The sequence below is a fragment of the Somniosus microcephalus genome, chromosome 16, assembly GCF_052327205.1.
Source record: "Somniosus microcephalus isolate GS21.2 chromosome 16, FLI_Smic_1.0, whole genome shotgun sequence".
NCBI classification, from domain to species: Eukaryota; Metazoa; Chordata; class Chondrichthyes; order Squaliformes; family Somniosidae; genus Somniosus; species Somniosus microcephalus.
In genome coordinates, this window is record NC_141002.1 from 102423707 (window position 1) to 102445351 (window position 21645).

At 46.5% G+C, this 21645-nt stretch overlaps 1 protein-coding gene across 1 annotated transcript in view; it reads left to right on the forward strand.

Annotated features, from left to right (window-relative positions):
• LOC147106440 (uncharacterized) overlaps positions 1-21645 on the forward strand; it is a 219894-nt gene that overhangs the window by 186588 nt on the left and 11661 nt on the right. The window contains exon 14 of the mRNA XM_086009598.1: positions 17720-17789. Within this exon, the coding sequence (XP_085865724.1) occupies positions 17720-17789 (70 nt within the window). The remainder of the gene's footprint in view (positions 1-17719; positions 17790-21645) is intronic.

Sequence of the window (21645 nt, forward strand, 5' to 3'; positions counted from 1 at the left end):
ATGATATTTTGCTTTTCTATTTTTCCTACCAAAGTGGATAACCTCACATTTTCCCACATTATACTCCACCTGCCAAATCTTTGCCCACTCACTTAACCTGTCGATATCCCTTTGCAGACTCTTGGGCCGGAATTTTGCCAGCGCTCAGAGGGCGGGTTTGGAGGCAGGTCCACTGTCAAAATAGCAAAGATTGATAGCGGGTAGGAAACCTGCTGTCAACCCGCCTCCACGCAAGTCTCCCAGGTGTCGGGTCTGTCAGCGGAGAAATGACCCGACACCAAGTGGCGGGGGAGACAATTGTGCTCATTAAATGGCTTGTTAACAGCTAATTTAATGGCATTTTGAGGCTTCCTTCCAATTTTACGTGCTCCCCCATGGGTTACCCGCTGTTCGGGGAACACGCCAGCTCACCCTGGCATGAGTTGAGTCTGCTCTGATGTTTCTGATAAGCTGACAGCTGCAGAAGTGGTGTAAAGGATGCCATGTTGCAGATGGTCAGTTTCAGAACGCAGAAACTGTTGGTTACTGCATTTGTAAGACATAGAGAGATTTCTTTAGCTTGCAAGTGTTTAGAGGCAACTGTATGTCCAGTGCCACCTCATTGGGAGAACCTCTCACCATTGACAGATCGCTTCTGTCATCTCACCTGCAGCTGCCATCTATTGCAGCAACATCGGTGCCAATGAAACAATCAGACCTTGGTCCTCTGAATCCTTCCACAATCAGCCAGAACACCAACATCACCAGGCACACCAACATCACCAACCTTCTCTGCCATCACCAGGACACAGGGCATCAGCCCCTGACAACATTGCAGCCCGGGAGGCCAGCGATGGCCAGATTTACTTCACTTGATGCTGTTAACCCTGGCTGCCACATGATGCATCAGGTTGGCACCATCTCACACCAGCACCGTAAAGCATCCCTTTAATGTCCAAGCCATTCCATGCACACTCATCACTATAGCGGGGGTGGGGTGGGGAAGTAATGTCTCAACATTCATTGGAACTCAGTAAGACACTTCTCAAGGTGCGCACAGATCTGTCCAATAAGGGGCAGTGTTGAAAATATAGACTTCACTGTATGACAACACATTACCAGAAACTTCACATGGACATTGGCTAAACCTCTCAAGTGCCTACCCTTGTGTGTTGTTAGTTGGTATGCTTGCAGTAGGATGAGGGTGAGTGTGAGAGGTGGCTAGTGAGATGGGGAAGTGATAAAGTAGATAGAGAGGGATGGTGGAGGTGCAAGGTAAGTTGGTGTGAGTAAGGATGTGCAGGAGAAGGGTGTGGAAGGCAGAGTGATTAGGATGTGTTGAGTTGAGTGTGGTTGAGTGTGGCTTTGCTGTAATGTTTCGTGATCCACTGAGATCATTGAAAGGTTTGCGCCACTGCAGCCAGGGACCCCTGACGACATCCCTGCTTTTGCCCTCCTGTGCAATGTGCAACCAGGCTGTGTTGGTGTCCTGGGGAGGTCTCTTCCGCCCTTGGAAGGGAAGAGAACCTCCCTGCGTGCTGTGACTTCCTCCATAGGCATATGGAGGGAGTCACTTGAGAGCCTGGGTGCAAGCGTCCACCTTTGTGCAGAGCTTGTCAGTGTTTACAGCACCTCAATGCTGTCAAACACTGACAGAACAACTGTCAAACTCAATGTAGCCGTGGTCCCTTTAAGGAAATCGGCTGATGACACGTCATCAAATGATATCATCAGATCCGATTCTTGTTAATTAGCCAGGAAGCCCACAGGGCGGGCTTAACAAGGGCCAATCAAGGGAAAATCCCTTTGACAGAGCGGCTGTATCCGGGATCGGGACTGGAACCCGGAACCCAGCTATCCCACCACCATCCCGACACCGCTGAGAAAATCGCGGCCTATATGTCCTCCTCACAACTTGCTTTCCCACCTATCTTTGTATCGTCAGCAAATTTGGCTACAGTACACTCGGTCCCTTCATCCAAGTCAGTAATATCGATTGTAAATAGTTGAGGCCCCAGCTCTGATCCCTGTGGCACCCCACTAGGTGCAGTTTGCTAACCTGAAAATGACCCATTTATCCCGACTCTCTGTTTTCTGTTAGTTAGCCAATCCTCTATCCATGCTAATATATTACCCCCAACCCCGTGAGCTCTTATCTTGTGCAGTAACCTTTCATGTGGCACCTTATCGAAAGCCTTTTGGAAATCCAAATACACTACATCTACTAGTTCCCCTTTATCCATCCTGCTCATTACATCCTCAAAGAACTCTAATAAATTAGTCAAACACGATGTCCCTTTCATAAAACCCTGCTGACTCTGCTTGACTGTATTATGATTTTCTAAATGTCCTGCTATTACTTCCTTAATAATGGATTCCAGCATTTTCCTAATGACAGATGTTAGGCTAACTGGCCGATAGTTTCCTGCTTTCTGTCTCCCTCCTTTCTTGAATATGAGCGTTACATTTGTGGTTTTCCAATCTGCTGGGACCTTTCCAGAGTCTAGGGAATTTTGGAAGATTACAATCAATGCACTCACTATCTCTGCAGCCACTTCTTTTAAGACCCTAGGATACAGGCCATCAGGTCCAGGGGACCTGTCAGTCTTTAGGCCCATTAGTTTGCCTAGTACTTTTTCTCTAGTGATAGTGATTGTTTTAAGTACCTCCCGCCCTTTTGCCCCTTGATTTTCCATTATTATTGGGATGCTTTTAGTGTCTTCTACCGTGAAGACAGATACAAAATATTTGTTCAAAGTCTCTGCCATTTCCTTGATTCCCATTATAAATTCCCCAGTCTCATCCTCTAAGGGAACAATGTTTACTTTAGCTACTCTCTTCCTTTTTATATACTTGTAGAACCTCTTACTGTCTGTTTTTATATTTCTTGCCAGTTTTCTCTCATAATCTATTTTCTCCCTCTATTTTTTTTTGGTCATCCTTTGCAAGTTTCTAAAAATTTCCCAATCCTCTGGTCTACCACTAATCTTTGCAACATTGTATGCCTTTTCCTTCAATTTGATACCCTCCTTAACTTCCTTAGTAAGCCACGGATGGTTCAGCCTTCTCGTAGAGTCTTTCTTTCTCACTGGAATATATCTTTGTTGATAGTTATGAAATATCTCCTTAAAAGTCTGCCACTGCTTATCTACCATCTTACCTTTTCATCAATTTTCCCAGTCCACCTTAGCCAACTCTGTCTTCTCGCCTTTGTAATTGCCTTTATTTAAGTTTAAGACACGAATTTCAGACCCAAGTTTCTCACCCTCAAACTGAATGTGAAATTCTATCATGTTATGATCACTCTTCCCTCGAGGATCTTTTACTATGAGATCATTAATTAATCCTGTCTCATTACACATTACCAGATCTAAAATAGCCTGTTCCCTGATTGTTCCACAATGTATTATTCTAAGAAACTGTTCTGAATACACTCTATGAACTCGTCCTCAAGGCTACCTTTGCCAATTTGATTTATCCAATCTATATGGAGATTAAAATCGCCCACGATTATTGCAGAACCTTTCTTACAAGCCCCCATTATTTCTTGATTTTTACTCTGACCTACAGTGCAGCTACCATTAGGGGGCCTATAAACAACTCCCACCAGTGACTTCTTTCCCTTATTATTTCTTATCTCCACCCAAACTGATTTTACCTCTTGATCTTCTGAGCCAAGATAATTTCTCACTATTGTACTGATCTCATCCTTTATTAACGGAGCTACCCCACCTCCTTTTCTTTTCTGCCTATCCTTCCGAAATGTCAAATACCCCTGAATATTCAGTTCCCAGCCTTGGTCACCTTGCAGCCACAACTCTGTATTGGCTATCAGATCATACCCATTTATTTCTATTTGTGCCATCAATTCATCTATCTTGTTATGAATGCTGCGTGAATTCAGATAAAGGGCCTTTAATTTTGTCTTGTTACCATGTTTCCCTACTCTGGCCCTATTTGCTGGTACACTCTTATGCTTGTACGCTCTGTCCCTTCCTGTCACACTCTGGTTATCATTACCCTTATTGCTACCCTGCACTATTGCCTTCTCCTTTCTCTTTAACTTTCTAAATTTCCCTTCACCTAAATCCTCCACCCCCCACTATTTAGTTTAAAGCCCTATCTACAGCCCTAGTTATTCGATTCGCCAGGACACTGGTCCCAGCATGGTTCAAGTGAAGCAAACAATGATGTAGAACAGCAATGGGAAACATTTAAAATGGTGTTCAACAGAGTGCAGGAAAAATATATTCCGCTGAAAGGAAAGAACAAATTAAGCAATAATGAGACTCCATGGATGAATAAAGCCATAAGGGAACAATTGAGGGTAAGGAAAGAGGCATACATTAAGTACATAGACAGCAGGGGAGGGCATGATAAGGAACAATACGAAAAGATTAGGAGAGCAGTCAAAAAAACAATTAGGGAGGCAAAGAGGAACGATGAAATTAAATTATCAAGGAACATAAAAAAAAAAGCAAAATATTTTACAGGCACCTCAATAAAAAAAGGAAGGTTGGGATGGAAATCGGGCCATTAAGGGATAGACAGGATAATACCACAGGTAACGATAGGGAGATGGCAGAAATATTAAATAATTATTTCGCTTCAGTATTTACCAGGGAGATGGAACAGGTGGACATGACATTGGATGATGAGATTAGTAATGAGATAAGTGCTTTTAAAATAAAAAAGGGGCTATATTAAATAAACGAATCAAACTCAAAGAGGATAAAACCCCTGGTCCGGATGGATTGCAACCACGCATTTTGAAAGAATCTAGGGAAGAGATAGCAGAGGCATTCTATGCATATTTAATAATTCGTTAGAAAAAGGTGTAGTGCCAGAGGACTGGTGGATAGGTAACGTAAAACTGATATTTAAGAAGGGGGATAGAACATGTCCAGGGAATTATAGACCAGTCAGCTTATCATCAGTGGTAGGAAAAATAATGGAATCTCTACTAAAGGAGAAAATAGAAGAAAATCTAGAAACCAAAAATATAATAAGGAATAGTCAGCATGGATTTAAAAAGAAAGTCTTGCTTGACCAATCTTACTGAATTTTTTGAAGAGGTAACAGAGAGAGTTGACAGTGGTAATGGAGTAGATGTAATTTATCTGGATTTTCAAAAGGCCGTCAATAATGTGCCCCATAATAGACTGATGAACAAGGTCAGAGAATGCAGAGTCAGGGGACAAGTAGCAGAATGGATTGCTGGCTGGCTTCAGGGCAGAAAGCAGAGAGTAGGAGTAAAGGGTGGCTATTCACAGTGGCAAAAGGTGGGTAGTGGTGTTCCACAAGGATCAGTGCTGGGACCACTGCTGTTCACAACTTAAATTAACGATTTAGACTTTGGAATCAAAAACATAATTTCTAAATTTGCGGATGACTCCAAATTGGGGGGGGATAGTCAATACTGAGGAGGACTGCAACAAATTACAGGGGGACATTAATAAACTTGCAGAATGGGCAAATAATTGGCAAATGAAGTTCAATACAGATAAATGTGAGGTATTCTATTTTGGTAGGAAGAATAGAGAGGTCACTTATCACTTGGAGGGTGCTAGTCTAGGTGGGGTAGAGCAATGTGGTTGATGCTTAACTGCCCTCTGAAATGGCCTAGCAAGTCACTCAGTTGTAACTAACCGTTATGAAACAAAATAATAAGAATGAAACTGGACAGACCACCCGGCATCGACCGCGGCACTGGCTACGGACAACGCAATGGCACACCCAGCCCAGTCAACCCTGCAAAGTCCTCCTCACCAACATCTGGGGACTTGTGCCAAAATTGGGAGAGCTGTCCCACAGACTAGTCAAGCAACAGCCTGACATAGTCATACTCACAGAATCATACCTTTCAGCCAATGTCCCAAACTCCTCCATCACCATCCCTGGGTATGTCCTGTCCCACCGGCAGGACAGACCCAGCAGGGGCGGCGGCACAGTGGTATACAGTCGGGAAGGAGTGGCCCTGGGAGTCCTCAACATTGACTCCGGACCCCATGAAATCTCATCGCTTCAGGTCCAGCATGGGCAAGGAAACCTCCTGCTGATTACCACCTACAGCCCTCCCTCAGCTGATGAATCAGTGCTCCTCCATGTTGAACACCACTTGGAAGACGCACTGAGTGTAGCAAAGGCACAGAATGTACTCTGGGTGGGGGACTTCAATGTCCATCAGGCTAGCACCACCACTGACCGAGCTGGCCAAGTCCTGAAGGCCATAGCTGCCAGTCTGGGCCTGCGACAGGTGGTGAGTGAACCAACACGAGGGAAAAACCTACTTGACCTCGTCCTCACCAACCTACCTGTCGCAGATGTATCTGTCCATGGCAGCATTGGCAGCAGTGACCACCGCACAGTCATTGTGGAGACGAAGTCCCGTCTTCACACTGATGACAACCTCCATCGTGTTGTGTGGCACTACCACTGTGCTAAATGGGATAGATTCAGAACAGATCTAGCAGCTCAAAACTGGGCATCCATGAGGCGCTGTGGGCCATCAGCAGCAGCAGCAGAATTGTATTCCACCACAATCTGTAACCTCATGGCCTGGCATATCCCTCACTCTACCATTACTGTTGTGTATGTAATATGTGTGCTACTTTGAACCTATGGACAGGACTGCACTACTTGTAGGGCGTAGTGATACGCAGTACCACTCCTGGCCATAGGGGTATAAATAGTACTGTGGGTACTGATCTCCCCTCAGTTCCCGCCTGTGGGCATGAAGTAAAGACCTACGTATAGTCCCTACCTCCAACCAGTAAAGACCTGTTTGAGTTAAACGTTTAAGTCTTTGTGTTAATTGTTCAATACAATACACATACTTAACACTGGCGACGAGTCAGGTTCTTACCCTGCGGCAGTTGAAGAGAGGTTTCAAACATCACCACCCCACTAGAAGCGACAGGCTTTAGGACTCTGAAGTCTCCATCAGCGACTGAGCACTGGAGTGCAGCAGCCATCCTGACAGCTTCCAGCGACTGACAGAAGTCTTTCTGCAGTTTCCTTGTTCAACCTAGGTGGTGGGGTAAGCCGTGCAGCGTTGGCTGCAAAGACAGGGCTGGGGAAGTTGGAGAAGATAAGGGCGATCGCAATCCCTGATAAGAGCCGCGGTGAAACGCGCGAGCGGGTAAGCCAGAGCCCGGAAGGGAGCGAGCAAGAGCCGCGCGAGCGGGTGAGCCAGAGGCCGGGAGCCGCTTCAAGTGCGAGGCGCAGCGCGGGCCAGCGATCGGGACCAAAGATAAGGGCCGCACTCGGACTGAAAGGCGCGGCGGCTGCAGAAGCTCAAGGTGCGAGAGCCGCGGTGCACAGCGCGGGCTATCGATCGCGGCGAAGATAAGGGCCGCACTCGGGGGCTGAAGGGAGACGGCGTCGGGGGACGGGTGAAGACCGCCAAGCGCAGGAAAACCGCCATTTTGTGGGCGGAGGACGACGGCAAGAGCGGGAAGCCGCCATCTTTGATAACAAGTAAACAAAATAAAATCTGAGAAATTGCAAATCTACAATGCCTAAACACGGGAATATTAGCACCTTTGATAGTGACCTCGAAGATTGGGCCATATATGTTGAAAGAGTAAAAAATTATTGTAAGGCCAATAAAATTCGTGACCAAGATAAAGCTCTAACATTATTAAATTTAATGGGTGCGAAGACATACGGGCAATTGAAACACCTGTTATCACCAGATGAACCGGCGGATAAGACGTTCGATGAGATTGTTACTGTCCTGAAAGATCATCTAAACCCCACGCCGCTGATGCTAGCGGAACGATTTAAATTTTACGACAGAAGGCAGCTACAGCATGAAAGCAATGCTGAATATTTGCTGGAATTGCGTAAATTAGCGAAATATTGCCAGTTTGGAACGGGACTGACAGATGCACTACGAGACAAATTTGTGTGTGGTTTATTTAAACAGGATACACAAAAGCGATTGCTCGAGGAGAATGAGCTGACGCTTGAGAAGGCGGTCACTATGGCAGCAGCACACGAAGCCGCAGCGAGAGGCATGGCAGTAATGCAGCTACGGTCACCGGAGCTCAGTGCACACAAATTGGGTGTGAGTTCTGGCAAATGTTATCGTTGTGGAAAGACAACGCATGATCAGAACCAGTGTTGGTTTAAAAACCAAGAATGTAGAACTTGTGGTAGGCTTGGACATATAGCTAGAGTATGCAGGTCAGGGAAGAAGACCAGCAACAAGAAGTCACCGCAAGGAAAATACGCAAAGGTACACAAGGTGACTGAACAGGAGTCCGATTCAGACGCTGGCAGTAATGAACTGGCTAGCTTAAGCTGTAATGAACTGGCTAGCTTAAGAGTACTCAACGCTGGTAAGGGTGCAGACCTCCAGACAATTTGGGTCACTCTTCAGATAGAAGGAGTCCAAGTAAAACTGGAATTGGACACTGGATCGGCATTGACGGTCATAAATAAGAAAGATTACGGAAAGTTATTCCAACATATTCCCCTACAGGATACGGGGATTATATTGAAAACATACACGGGGCAAAGAGTGTACCCCATCGGGAAAATAGAGGTTGCAGTGGTCCACAAGGGCGAAGACAGTCAAATAATGGACTTATATGTGATATCTGAAGGAGGTTCTCCACTACTAGGACGGGAGTGGATTAGGAAAATGAATATGGACTGGCATTTCCTACAAACAATAACGAGTGAGAACTCGGTGAAGATAGTCGGCCCAGACTCTGGAACGGATGATGGTAAGCCCAACTCAGGTGCAAAAGACAAAGTTTCAGCACAGAATTCCACTGAGCAACAACAACATAGTTTAACTGTGGATTCTGAGTCTGGCAAGTCTACTGATGTGCCCATTTCTGAGGGACACCGGGCTCGAACTCAACTCCATTTCAAACTACAACAGCAATTAGAACAAATGCTTCGCCGTTTTGAGCAAGAGTTGAATGCAATGAAAGAGTTCTTTGATATAGAGTTGGAGAATCTGGAACGACAACAGAAGCAGCTGATGGAGAAAATGGAGCAGGAGCACACAAAACGTCTGATGTCAGAGGAGTTAACGGTCAGCCAACTCCTGCATATGCTGAAGGACAGGACTCTGAAATGGAAAAAACTTGAACACGAACTTCAATATTCAAACGAAAGGGGTTCGGAGCTCTCAAAGGTTATTGGAAGAGCTGAGGTGGCAACACAGACTGAGATGACTGCAACAGAGCAGCCCTTGGATGCCAAAAGTACGCTGACTCACGTCAACGTAGAACAACAGACCGCTGAAACAGCTGCTCCGGTAGAGGGATTGGATAGTCCGATCAATCAATCTCCAAAAGAAGTTGAAGTAGTAAAATCTCAAATGAGGTCATTAGTAAACGACTTGCTGAAAGCCCAGAAAAAGCTGGATGAAGAGGTACGCATGAAGAAGTCTCTTCAGGAAAGATGTCTGGACTTGGAACAAAAGCTGGCTAACGCCCAGCTGGGTATGGAGGAAATAGAAGACCCTCTCGCTGGCCTAGATCAGGACGACACCGAATATTACTATGTCCTGTCCTGCCCAACTTGTAACTTCGACTCCCACCATACAGAAATCATGGAGGAGCACCGAAAGTCTACGGAACATCGGGAGAAGGTGGCTCTACTACGGAAAAAGGAGGAAGAGAAGGAGGAACTGCGCATGCAGCTGGCAGCTGACAGTGGAGCCCAGAGAGTCTCCAAGAAGCAGAAAAGGAAAAGTCGAAACAGAAGATGACCCATCTGAACCATTATTACCTCTACCAGATCACACACGTGGTCCCTCCGAACGGAGCCAATTCAGTTCGGAAGTTCAAACTGTTAAATCCATGGAAGGACTATTGAATGAGTCACTCCAGCAACGTGAACCGACTACACCACAGAGATTGAATCTGTGAACTGTTTTCCGCAGAGACTGAATCTGTGATCTGTTTTGACATGAAGTTATCTATGTATCTATGTTATTCTGTTATGTAAACCTGAAGTTATATATGTATATATGTTATTACGTTATGTTAAATGGGGAGATGACTGTAAAGCTAGGAAGGGAGGAATGTTGTGTATGTAATATGTGTGCTACTTTGAACCTATGGACAGGACTGCACTACTTGTAGGGCGTAGTGATACGCAGTACCACTCCTGGCCATAGGGGTATAAATAGTACTGTGGGTACTGATCTCCCCTCAGTTCCCGCCTGTGGGCATGAAGTAAAGACCTACGTATAGTCCCTACCTCCAACCAGTAAAGACCTGTTTGAGTTAAACGTTTAAGTCTTTGTGTTAATTGTTCAATACAATACACATACTTAACAATTACCACCAAGCCAGGGGACCAACCCTGGTTCAACAGCGAGTGTAGAAGAGCATGCCAGGAGCAGCACCAGGCGTACCTAAAAATGAGGTGCCAACCTGGGGAAGCTGCAACACAGGACTACATGCATGCTACAAAGTGGAAGCATCATGCTATAGACAGGGCTAAGCGATCCCACAATCAACGGATCAGATCAAAGCTCTGCAGTCCTGCCACATCCAGTCGTGAATGGTGGTGGACCATTAAACAACTAACGGGAGGAGGAGGCTCCATGAATATCCCCATCCTCAATGATGGTGGAGCCCAGCACGTGAGTGCAAAAGACAAGGCTGAAGCGTTTGCAACCAACTTCAGCCAGAAGTGCCAAGTGGATGATCCATATCAGCCTACTCCCGAGGTCCCCACCATCACAGAAGCTAGTCTTCAGCCAATTCGATTCACTCCACGTGATATCAAGAAATGGCTGAGCGCATTGGATACAGCAAAGGCTGGGCCCCGACAACATTCCGGCTATCGTGCTGAAGACTTGTGCTCCAGAACTAGCCGTGCCTCTAGCCAAGCTGTTCCAATACAGCTACAACACTGGCATCTATCCGACAATGTGGAAAACTGCCCAGGTATGTCCTGTCCACAAAAAGCAGGACAAATCCAACCCAGCCAATTACCGCCCCATCAGTCTACTCTCAATCATCAGCAAAGTAATGGAAGGTGTCATCGACAGTGCTATCAAGCGGCACTTACTCACCAATAACATGCTCACTGATGCCCAGTTTGGGTTCCGCCAAGACCACTCGGCTCCTGACCTCATTGCAGCCTTGGTCCAAATATGGACAAAGGAGCTGAATTCCAGAGGTGAGGTGAGAGTGACTGCACTTGACATCAAGGCAGCATTTGACCGAGTCTGGCGTCAAGGAGCCTTAGTAAAACTGAAGTCAATGGGAATCAGGGGGAAAATGCTCCACTGGCTGGAGTCATACCTAGCACAAAGGAAGATGGTTGTGGTGGTTGAAGGTCAATCATCACAGCCCCAGGACATCGCTGCAGGAGTTCCTCAGGGCAGTGTCCTAGGCCCAACCATTTTCAGCTGCTTCATCAATGACCTTCTCTCCAACATAAGGTCAGAAATGGGGATGTTCGCTGATGACTGCACAGTGTTCAGCTCCATTCACAACTCCACAGATAAAGATGCAGTCCATGCCAGCATGCAACAAGACCTGGACGACGTTTGGGCTTGGGCTGATAAGTGGCAGGTAACATTCGCGCCGCAGAAGTGCTAGGCAATGACTATCTCCAACAAGCGAGAGTCTAACCACCTCCCCTTGACATTCAATGGCATTACCATCACCGAATCCCCCACTATCAACATCCTGGGGGTCACCATTAACCAGAAATTTAACTGGACCAGCCACATAAATACTGTGGCAACAAGCGCAGATCAGAGGCCGGGTATTCTGCGGCAAGTGTCTCACCTCCAGACTCCCCAAAGCCTTTCCACCATCTACAAGGCACAAGTAAGGAGTGTGATGGAATACTTTCCACTTGCCTGGATGAGTGCAGCTCCAACAACACTCAAGAAGCTCGACACCATCCAGGACAAAGCAGCCCGTTTGATTGGCACCCCATCCACCACATTAAACATTCACTCCCTCCACCACCGGCATACCGTGGCTGCAGTGTGTACCACCTACAAGATGCACTGCAGCAACTCACCAAGGCTTCTTCGGCAGCACCTCCCAAATCTGCGCCTCTTCCACCTAGAAGGACAAGGGCAGCTGGTGCATGGGAACACTACCACCTCCAAGTTCCCCCCCAAGTCACACACCATCCTGACTTAGAAGTATATCGCCGATCCTTCATCGTAGCTGGGTCAAAATCCTGGAACTCCCTACCTAACAGCACTGTGCGAGCACCTTCACCACACGGACTGCAGCGGTTCAAGAAGGCGGCTCACCACCACCTTTTCAAGGGCAACTAGGGATGGGCAATAAATGCTGGCATTGCCAGTGACGCCCAGATCCCATAATCCAACAAAGGAAAATGTCTAGGTGGGGTGGAGGAACAAAGGGATCTCGGAGTACAAATACACAAATCACTAAAGGTTGCGACACAGGTTAGCAAGGCCATAAAAAAGGCAAACCAAGCACTAGGGTTTATTTCTAGAGGGATAGAATTGAAAAGCAGGGAAGTTATGCCAAACCTGTATCGAACCTTGGTTAGACCACACTTGGAGTACTGCGTACTGTTCTGGTCGCCATGTTATAAAAAGTATATAGAGGCACTGGAGAGGGTGCAGAGAAGATTTACAAGGATGATACCAGAAATGCGAAGGTATACATATCAGGAAATGATGAACAGTCTGGGTCTCTTTTCTCTTGAAAAGAGAAGGCTGAGGGGTGACCTAATAAAGGTCTATAAAATTATGAAAGGTTTTGATAAAGTGGATACAAAGAGAGTGTTTCCACTTGTGGGGAAGAGCATATCTAGAGGCCATCAATTCACACTCCATCTAGAGCCATCCTTTGTTCCATTACCACCTCCTCTCGCCTTGAATATCTCTTAATGTCTCTCAATCTCTCCTGCTTTCTATCCATCACTGACCTTCCCTTTTGTTCTTTCATCCCCTCCACCTTTTCCCAGCCCCTAAACTTGCTTTCCATTTCCTGCTTTTTTCCAGTTCTGACGAAGGGTCATCGACCTGAAACGTTAACTGTTTCTCTCTCCACGGATGCTGCCTGGCCTGCTGAGTTTTTCCAGCATTTTCTGTTGTTATTAAGCATATGAGGGAAATGGGAATAGAGGGTTATGCTGATAGATTTAGATGAGGAAAGGGAGAGACTCGTGTGGAGCATAAACGCCGGCATGGACTGGTTGGGCCGAATGGCCTGTTTCTGTGCCGTATATCCTGTGTAATCCTATGTAAGCCTGTCCCAATGGAACAGCTCCCTCTTTCCCCAGTACTGGTGCCAGTGCCCCATGAATCGAAACTCCCACACCAATCCTTGAGCCATGCATTCAACTCTCTGATCTTATTGACCCTATGCCAATTTGCTCGTGGCACAGGTAGTAATCCAGAGATTATTACCTTTGTGGTTCTGCTTTTTAATTTAGCCCCTCGTTGCTCATACTCCCTCAGCAGAACCTCTTTCTTAGTCCTATCTATGTTGTTGGTACCTACATGGACCACGACAACTAGATCCTTCCCCTCCCACTCCACGTTCCTCTCCAGTCCCGAGGAGATGTCCTTAACCCTGGCACCGGGCAGGCAACACAGCCTTCAGTACTCACGCTCTCAGCTGCAGAGAACAGTGTCTATCCCCCTAATTATACTGTCCCCTACCACTACTACATTCTTTTTTACTCCCCCAACTTGAATGGCCCCCTGTACCACGGTGCTGTGGTCAGTTTGCTCAGCCTCCCTGCAGTCCCTGCTCTCGTCCACACAGGCTGCAAGAACTTCGTACCTGTTGGACAAGTGCAAGGACTGAGGCTCCTCCAATGCTACCTTCTGGATCCCCAGACCTGCCTCACTCGTAGTCACACCCTCCTGTCCCTGACCACGGACCAAATCTGAAGTATTTAACCTAAGGGGTGTGACTGCCTCCTGGAACAAAGTGTCCAGGTAACTCTCCCCCTCCCTGATGTATCGCAGTGTCGGAAGCTCGGACTCCAGCTCATCAACTCTGAGCCGAAGTTCCTCGAGCTGCAGACACTTACTGCAGATGTGGTTGCTGTGGATCAGACTGGGGTCCACCAGCTCCCACAGCTGCAACACATCACCTGCCCTGCCATCTCTATTGTATTTTATTTAACTAATTTGGTTTTCAAGTTTTTAAATACTCAATTGTCTATTAATAGTTTTTAATCTAGGTAATAACCTTGTTTCATTTATTACATTTAGTTATGTGCTTTAGGTCTTTACTATAACTTAGCCCACAGTCCTAATTTAACCCAAGTTGTTTATATTTTTTAATGTATCAAGCAGCACCTCTTATCCCCACCTCACCGGATTCCCTTACTCACCAAATTCTCAAGATTAGCACTCTGTAGAAGCAGTACTCCATTGAACTGGACTCCGTGCTACTTACCTCCGTGCGTTAACAAAGGCCTCTGGTTTTTATACCAGCAGAAATTCCAAAGCCCTGAGTCAGCCCCTGCTGACAGTAAGTACCAGGTAGCCAGTTCATAGAATCATAGAAATTTACAGCACGGAAGGAGGCCATTCGGCCCATCTTGTCCATGCAGGCCGACAAAGAGCTATCCATCCTAATCCCACTTTCCAACTCTTGGTCCGTACCCCTGCAGGTTACCACGTGCATATCCAAGTACTTTTTAAATGTAAGAAGTCACACAACACCAGGTTATAGGCCAACAGTTTTATTTGAAATCACAAGCTTTCAGAGCGCTGCTCCTTTGTCAGGTGAAGTGGAGAGATGCATATAGACACAGCTTATATAGTCAGAGAATAATGCCAGATGATTACAGGTAATCTTTCTAACTGCCATTTATCACACCTCGGCAGAGAGATAATCACAGCAATCAAAGGTGTGAATGGTGTCCAAACAGGTCAGTCAGGAAAACATTACACCAAAGAACAATGAGGTGGGGTCACAAGGGGTAAAATGTTGCAGATGCTGGGGTCTGTATGAAAAACAAAAAACAGACAAAAAACATTTTCTTTGCTGGAAATCACAGCAGGTCCGGCCGCATCTGTGTAGAGAGAACAATCACCAGGCAGGAGTGTTCCCTTCCAGTCGGGGGACACTTCAGCAGTCAAGGACATTCAGCCTCCGATCTTCGGGTAAGCATTCTCCAAGGCGGCCTTCGAGACACACGACAACGCAAAATCGCAGAGCAGAAACTGATAGCCAAGTTCCGCACTCATGAGGACGGCCTCAACCGGGATCTTGGGTTCATGTCATGCTACATGTAACCCCACCTGACTTAGGGTCATCCAGACTCGAGTCGTCGTTGGCTTGTTCTCTCTACACAGATGCGGCCGGACCTGCTGTGATTTCCAGCAAAGAAAATATTTTTGTCTGTTTTTTGTTTTTCATACAGACCCCAGCATCTGCAACATTTGACCCCTTGTGACCCCACCTCATTGTTCTTTGATGTAATGTTTTCCTGACTGACCTGTTTGGACACCATTCACACCTTTGATTGCTGTGATTATCTCTCTGCCGAGGTGTGATAAATGGCAGTTAGAAAGATTACCTGTAATCATCTGGCATTATTCTCTGACTATATAATCTGTGTCTATATGCATCTCTCCACTTCACCTGATGAAGGAGCAGCGCTTGTGATTTCAAATAAAACTGTTGGATAATAACCTGGTGTTGTGTGACTTCTTACATTTGTCCACCCCAGTCCAACACCGGCATCTCCACACCTTTTTAAATGTGGTGAGGTTTTCTGCCTCTACCACCCTTTCAGTCAGTGAGTTCCAGACCCCCACCACCCTCTGGGTGAAAAAAGTTCTCCTCAAATCCCCTCTAAACCTTCTACAAATTACTTTAACTCTATGCCCCCCTGGTTATTGACCCTTCTGCTAAGGGAAATAGTTTCTTCCTATCCACTCTATCTAGACCCCTCATAATTTTATACACCTCAATTAGGTCACCCCTCAGCCTCCTCTGTTCCAAAGAAAACAACCCCAGCCTATCCAGTCTCCTCATAGCTAAAATTCCCCAGTCCTGGCAACATCCTCGTAAATCTCCTCTGCACCCTCATCCTTCCTGTAATGTGGTGACCAGAACTGCACGCAGTATTCTAGCTGTGGCCTAACTAATGTTTTATACAGTTCAAGCATAACCTCCCTGCTCTTATATTCTATGCCCCGGCTAATAAAGGCAAGTATCCCGTATGCCTTCTTAACCAACTTATCTACCTGTCCTGCTACCTTCAGGGTTTCTGCAGTATTGAGCCTTCAGTATCTGTCATAAGCTTCTTTTTTTCTTCATCCTTCCCTGTATGTCCCTTGACGTCGAGGGAGCTCTAGATTTGTCAGTTCCACCCTTTGTCTTTAAGGGAACATACTTGCTCTGAACCCTCACTATCTTCTCCTTGAATGTCTTCCACTGCTCTGCCACGGATTTACCTTCAAGTTTCTGTCTCCAGTCCACTTTGGCTAAATCACATCTCAGCTTAGTAAAGTTAGCTTTTCCCCAATTGAGAACTTTTATTTCTGGTCTATCCTTGTCCTTTTCCATAACTACCCTAAATCTAACTGAATTATGATCACTACTACCAATATGCTCTCCCACTGATACCCTTTCCACCTGCCCAGTTTCATTCCCTAAAACAAGGTCCAGAACTGCCCCCTCTCTTGTTGGGCTTGCTACGTACTGACTAAAAAAATTCTCCTGAATGCATTTTAAGAATTCTGCTCCCTCTATACCTTGCACACTAATTTTATCCCAGTTATTATTAGGGAAGTTGAAATCCCCTACTATTACTGCACTATTTTTGCATGTCTCTGTTCCAGCTAGCCACCTAATTAATTGTGCAACTGCCACGAGCAGGCAGCTTGTTTACCACTGTGAAAGAAACTACAAGTGAAGGTTAAAGTTAAGTTAAATGTCAAATGTTAAATACAAAACTTTACTAAATTTTAGAAAGAGATCAACCCTTAAAATCCCCTCACTCACCAAATTCCCGAGTTTAGTACTCTATAGAAGCAGTGCTCCGTAGAACTGGACTCCGTGCTACTAGCCCTGTCAAGCCCCTTAAGAATGTTATATGTTTCAATTAGATCACCTCTCATTCTCTAAACTCTAAGGAATATAGGCCTAGTCTATTCAATCCCTCCTCATAGGACAATCCCCTCATCCCAGGAACCAGTCTGGTGAACCTTCGCTGCACTCCCTCTAAGGCAAGTATATCCTTCCTTAGGTAAGGAGACCAGAACTGTACACAATACTCCAGTTGTGGCCTCACCAATGCCCTGTATAATTGTAGTAAGACTTCTTTACTCTTATATTCTAGTCCCTTTGTAACAAAAGCTAACATACCATTTGCTTTCCTAATTGCTTGCTGTACCTGCATGTTAACTTTCTGTGATTCATGTACAAGGACACCCAGATCCCTCAGAATGCAAACATTTCCCAGTCTCTCACCATTCAAAAATTATTCTGCTTTTTTGTTTTTCCTACCAAAGTGGATAACTTCACACTTCCCCACATTGTATTCCATTTGCCATGTTCTTGCCCACTCAGTCAACCTGTCTCTATCTCTCTGCAGCCTCTTTGCATCCTCCTCACAGCTTATTTTCCCACCTAACTTTGTATCATCAGCAAATGTGAATACTTTACACTCGGTCCCTTCATCTAAGTCATTAATATAGATTGTAAATAGCTGAGGCCCAAGCACTGATCCTTAAGTTTGAAATTCCGCTAAGTCTGATATTAAACCTTACTCGTTTTTTCCCCTTTAACAGTGGTTTCATGAGGTCGTTGATCGGAAACGTGGATCTTAAAGCCCTGGAACTGAGGATGTACAGAGCCAAGGTAAGCACAAGCTTCCAATGCCAAGTGACTAGGCTGGTCTGTGAGCATCTGCTCATCACACCCTCGCACTTTGATGCTATCAGTTACAGAAAAGAGCACAACAACAACTTGTGTTTATATAGTGCCTTTAAAATGTCCCAAGGCGTTTTACACCCAACGAAGTACTTTTTGAAGTGGAGTCACTGTTGTAATATAGGAAACACGACAGCCAATTTGCGCACAGCAAGCTCCCACAAACAGCAATGTGATAATGACCAGATCATTTGTTTTAATGATGTTGGTTGAGGGATAAATATTGACCCCGGGACACTGGGGAGAACTCCCCTGCTCTTCTTCGAAATAGTGACGTGGGATCTTTTCCGCCCACCTGAGAGAGCAGACGGGGCCTCGGTTTAACGTCTCATCCGAAAGACGGCACCTCCGACAGTGTGGCGCTCCCTCAGCACCGCACTGGGAGTGTCAGCCTAGATTTATGGGGCTCAATTCTCTGGAGTGGGACTTGAATCCACGACCTTCTGGTTCAGAGGCAATAGTGCGACCCACTGTGTTAAAATCAGCAGTCGATCGGATCTGTTGACGGTGAAGCATAACTCTGGAGAAAAAATGTTCAGTCAGCGCGGTTTCGATCTCCCCCCACCCCACCCCTCGCAGTTCAGATTGCCGCACCTTCCAAACCTTCAGGTGCTTTAGGAAACCTGAGTCTGCCTCGACCACAGATCTCTACAATGAACAGGGCCAGCAACATACTTAGACAGGTGTATGGTTTGCTGTGTAATTATTTTTTCCAATATGGTGTTTATCTGGGTGATGCTGGAAGACTTTCAAAGGTGTTGGTTCGGGCTCTGGTGCCACAGGAATGTGCTGGAGCGTGCTCCCCATTGTTTTCCACCCCTCCCGTCAACCCAGACTCTCCGATCCCTTTGTGATCCTCAATGCAATCGATACTCGGCTGAAGCCTTAGCAACCTAAAGCACTGCCAGCTAACCGAATGAAAGCTATATTCTCGCCAACCGGATGCACGGAGGGTTTATAGGACGCCCGCCACAAAGGTCTTCCAGCAATCAGCGGGAGATTATTTCCTGATAAGCCCGCAGTAATTACATCGCTGAACCCTTAATCCTCGTTCATCAAAGGAAAAGGAGCGACTGACAATTAACATCTGCACAGGGAGCCATTGCCAGCAAAGAAACCGGCAGAGGGACAGAGCAAAGTCCTCTTTAAAATTAACCCTTAGGTTGCTCACACATCCAGAGAAGTTTCTACCTCCCTGGACCACTCATTTATTAAAAAAAAGTTTTTGGACATATAGCGGCCGTTCCTTCATGGTCGCTGGGCCAAAATCCTGGAACCGCCCTCCGTAACAGCACTGTGGGAGTACCTTCACCACACGGACTGCTGCGGTTGAAGAAGAAGGCCCACCACCAGCTTCTCAAGGAGCAATTAGGGATGAGCAATGAATACCGGCCTTGCCCACGTTCTGAGAATGAATAAAAATGAAGCATGCTTAAATCCTTTGGGGTGCGATTTTCCTCTGCTTTGTGCCTGGGGAACACTCAGCTCCTGGTGCAAAGCAGAGGGAAAAAGGGTAGGGACCTATAACGCCTGATCTCCCCCTGTGCATCGCTATTGGGTTTCAAAGGATTTCCCCCCAAGGTGGAGCATAGTATCATTGCCTGGACCAGGCTAATCGCATGTAACTGAGGGAGGAGTGATGTAACGACACCACCGGCTTCATGTTCCTCTCCCTACAGCAACAGGACGTGTGCCAGGAGGAACCAAGCCTAGGCCTCGCGTCCAGCCTGCTCCGATTGGAGGATCGGCACCCTCCGTAAACTTGAGTTCATCCAAAGCTCTGCTGCCCCATGTCCTAACTCGCACCAAGTCCCGTCCACCCATCACCACCGGTGCTCGCTGACCTACAGTGGCTCCCAGTCCGGCAACGTCACAAATTTAAAACTCTCATACTTGTGTCCCAATCCCTCCATGGCCTTGCCCCCTCCCTATCTCTGTAATCTCCTCCAGCCCCACAACACCCGCCCCCACCCCCCCACCCGAGATCTCTGCGCTCCTCCAATTCTGGCCTCTCATGCATCCCCTCACTTCCTTCACCCCACCATTGGTGGCCGTGCCTTCAGCTGCCTGGGCCCCAAGCTCTGGAATTCCCTCACGAAACCTGTCCGCCTCTCCACCTCTCTCTCCTCCTTTAAGACCCTCTCTTTGACCAGGCTTTTGGTCATCTGTCCTAATAGCTCCTTCTTTGGCTCGGTGTCACACTTTGTTCGCTATGCGCTCCTGTGAAGAGGTTTGGGACGTTTTACTACGTTAAAGGCGCTGTTTAAATACAAGTTGTTGTTGGGTGGGCTTGAGAGGACGAATGGCCCGATCTCATTCTGTACTGTTTCCTAAGTCCTTATGAGCGTTCTGCTCTGAAAACTCAGCTTAATCCCCACTACGGGAAAGGTTGTTGTGGCAGCAGGCACTCTAAGTGAATCACTAGCGGTAACTTCTCTTTCAGGGTTTTCTTTTGGAAAGATGCAGTCGGCAGTGCAATGATGTGATCCATTCAGGATTGTGTCATTATTTAGACCTTTTATCTGTCAGCTGTGGCTCAGTTGGTAGTGCACTCACCTCTCAGTCAGAAGGGTTGTGGGTTCAAGTCCCGGGACTTCAACACAAAAATCCAGGCTGACACTCCAGTGCAGTGCTGAGGGAGTGCCGCACTGTCGGAGGTGCTGCCTTTTGGATGAGACTTTAAACCGAGGCCCCGTCTGCTCTCTCAGGTGGACGTAAAAGATCCCATGGCACTATTTTGAAGAAGAGCAGGGGGAGTTCTCCCCGGTGTCCTGGACAATGTTTCTCCCTCAACCAACATAACAAAAAACAGAGTATCTGGTCATTTTCACATTGCTGTTTGTGGGAGCTTGCTGTGCGCAAATTGGCTGCCGCATTTCCCACATTACAACAGTGACTCCACTTCAAAAAGTACTTAATTGGCTGTAAAGCCCTTTGAGATGTCCAGTGGTTGTGCAAGGCGCTATATAAATGTAACTCTTTCTTTTATTTCCAGGCTTGGTTAAGGTGTCCTTCAGACATTTCAGCAGGTCACATGCCGTTATCTAATTCGAAATGTAGCATTGCTTCTAGGTTATCCCTTTGATATAGTCCTTTCCCCGCCCCCCCCCCCACGCTCCCCACCCCCCACACACACTCGCACCTCCTACTGATGCTACAGAGGCAGCTGGCAATAGGCGATCAAAATGTTTGCAATCAATTGAGAGTCACTGACTCCATTTCTTTCCGATAATAGGAAGCTTTTGTTTTTTTTTTGTTCCTGGGGACTGGCAGCCTTATCAGTTCGCTCGGTTACTTTTTTTTTATCTTTCTGTGCTCGCTCGCAAATCCTCCTGGATTTACTGCAGATGTACCCAGCCCAGTGAGAAATAATCGTAGAAGCGAATGGGGCTGGTCAACTCCCGGCTAGAATGCTGAGCGATTCCAATGGGAAATGAACCAGACAAAAGAGGCAGTGGTGTGATAAATGAAGAAAAAGCTTCAGTCTTTTAAAGAGCTCGGACAGGAGCGTGGGCACAGTAATGTTAGTAAACACTCTCCTTTGTGCTAATGCGCTATGTATTCTCCCTAAACAACCAAGTACAGTACTGGGCAACACCTTAAAGTAAGAGCACACAAACTCACTGTCTTCGCTTAGGATTGTCCCATGCAGCCTCGGGCGCTGCACACAAGAAAAGAACTTGCATTTATATAGCGCCTTTCACCAAGTCAGGATGTCCCAAAGCGCTTTGCAGTCAATGAAGCACTTTTTTGGAGTGTAGTCACTGTTGTAATGTAGGAAACA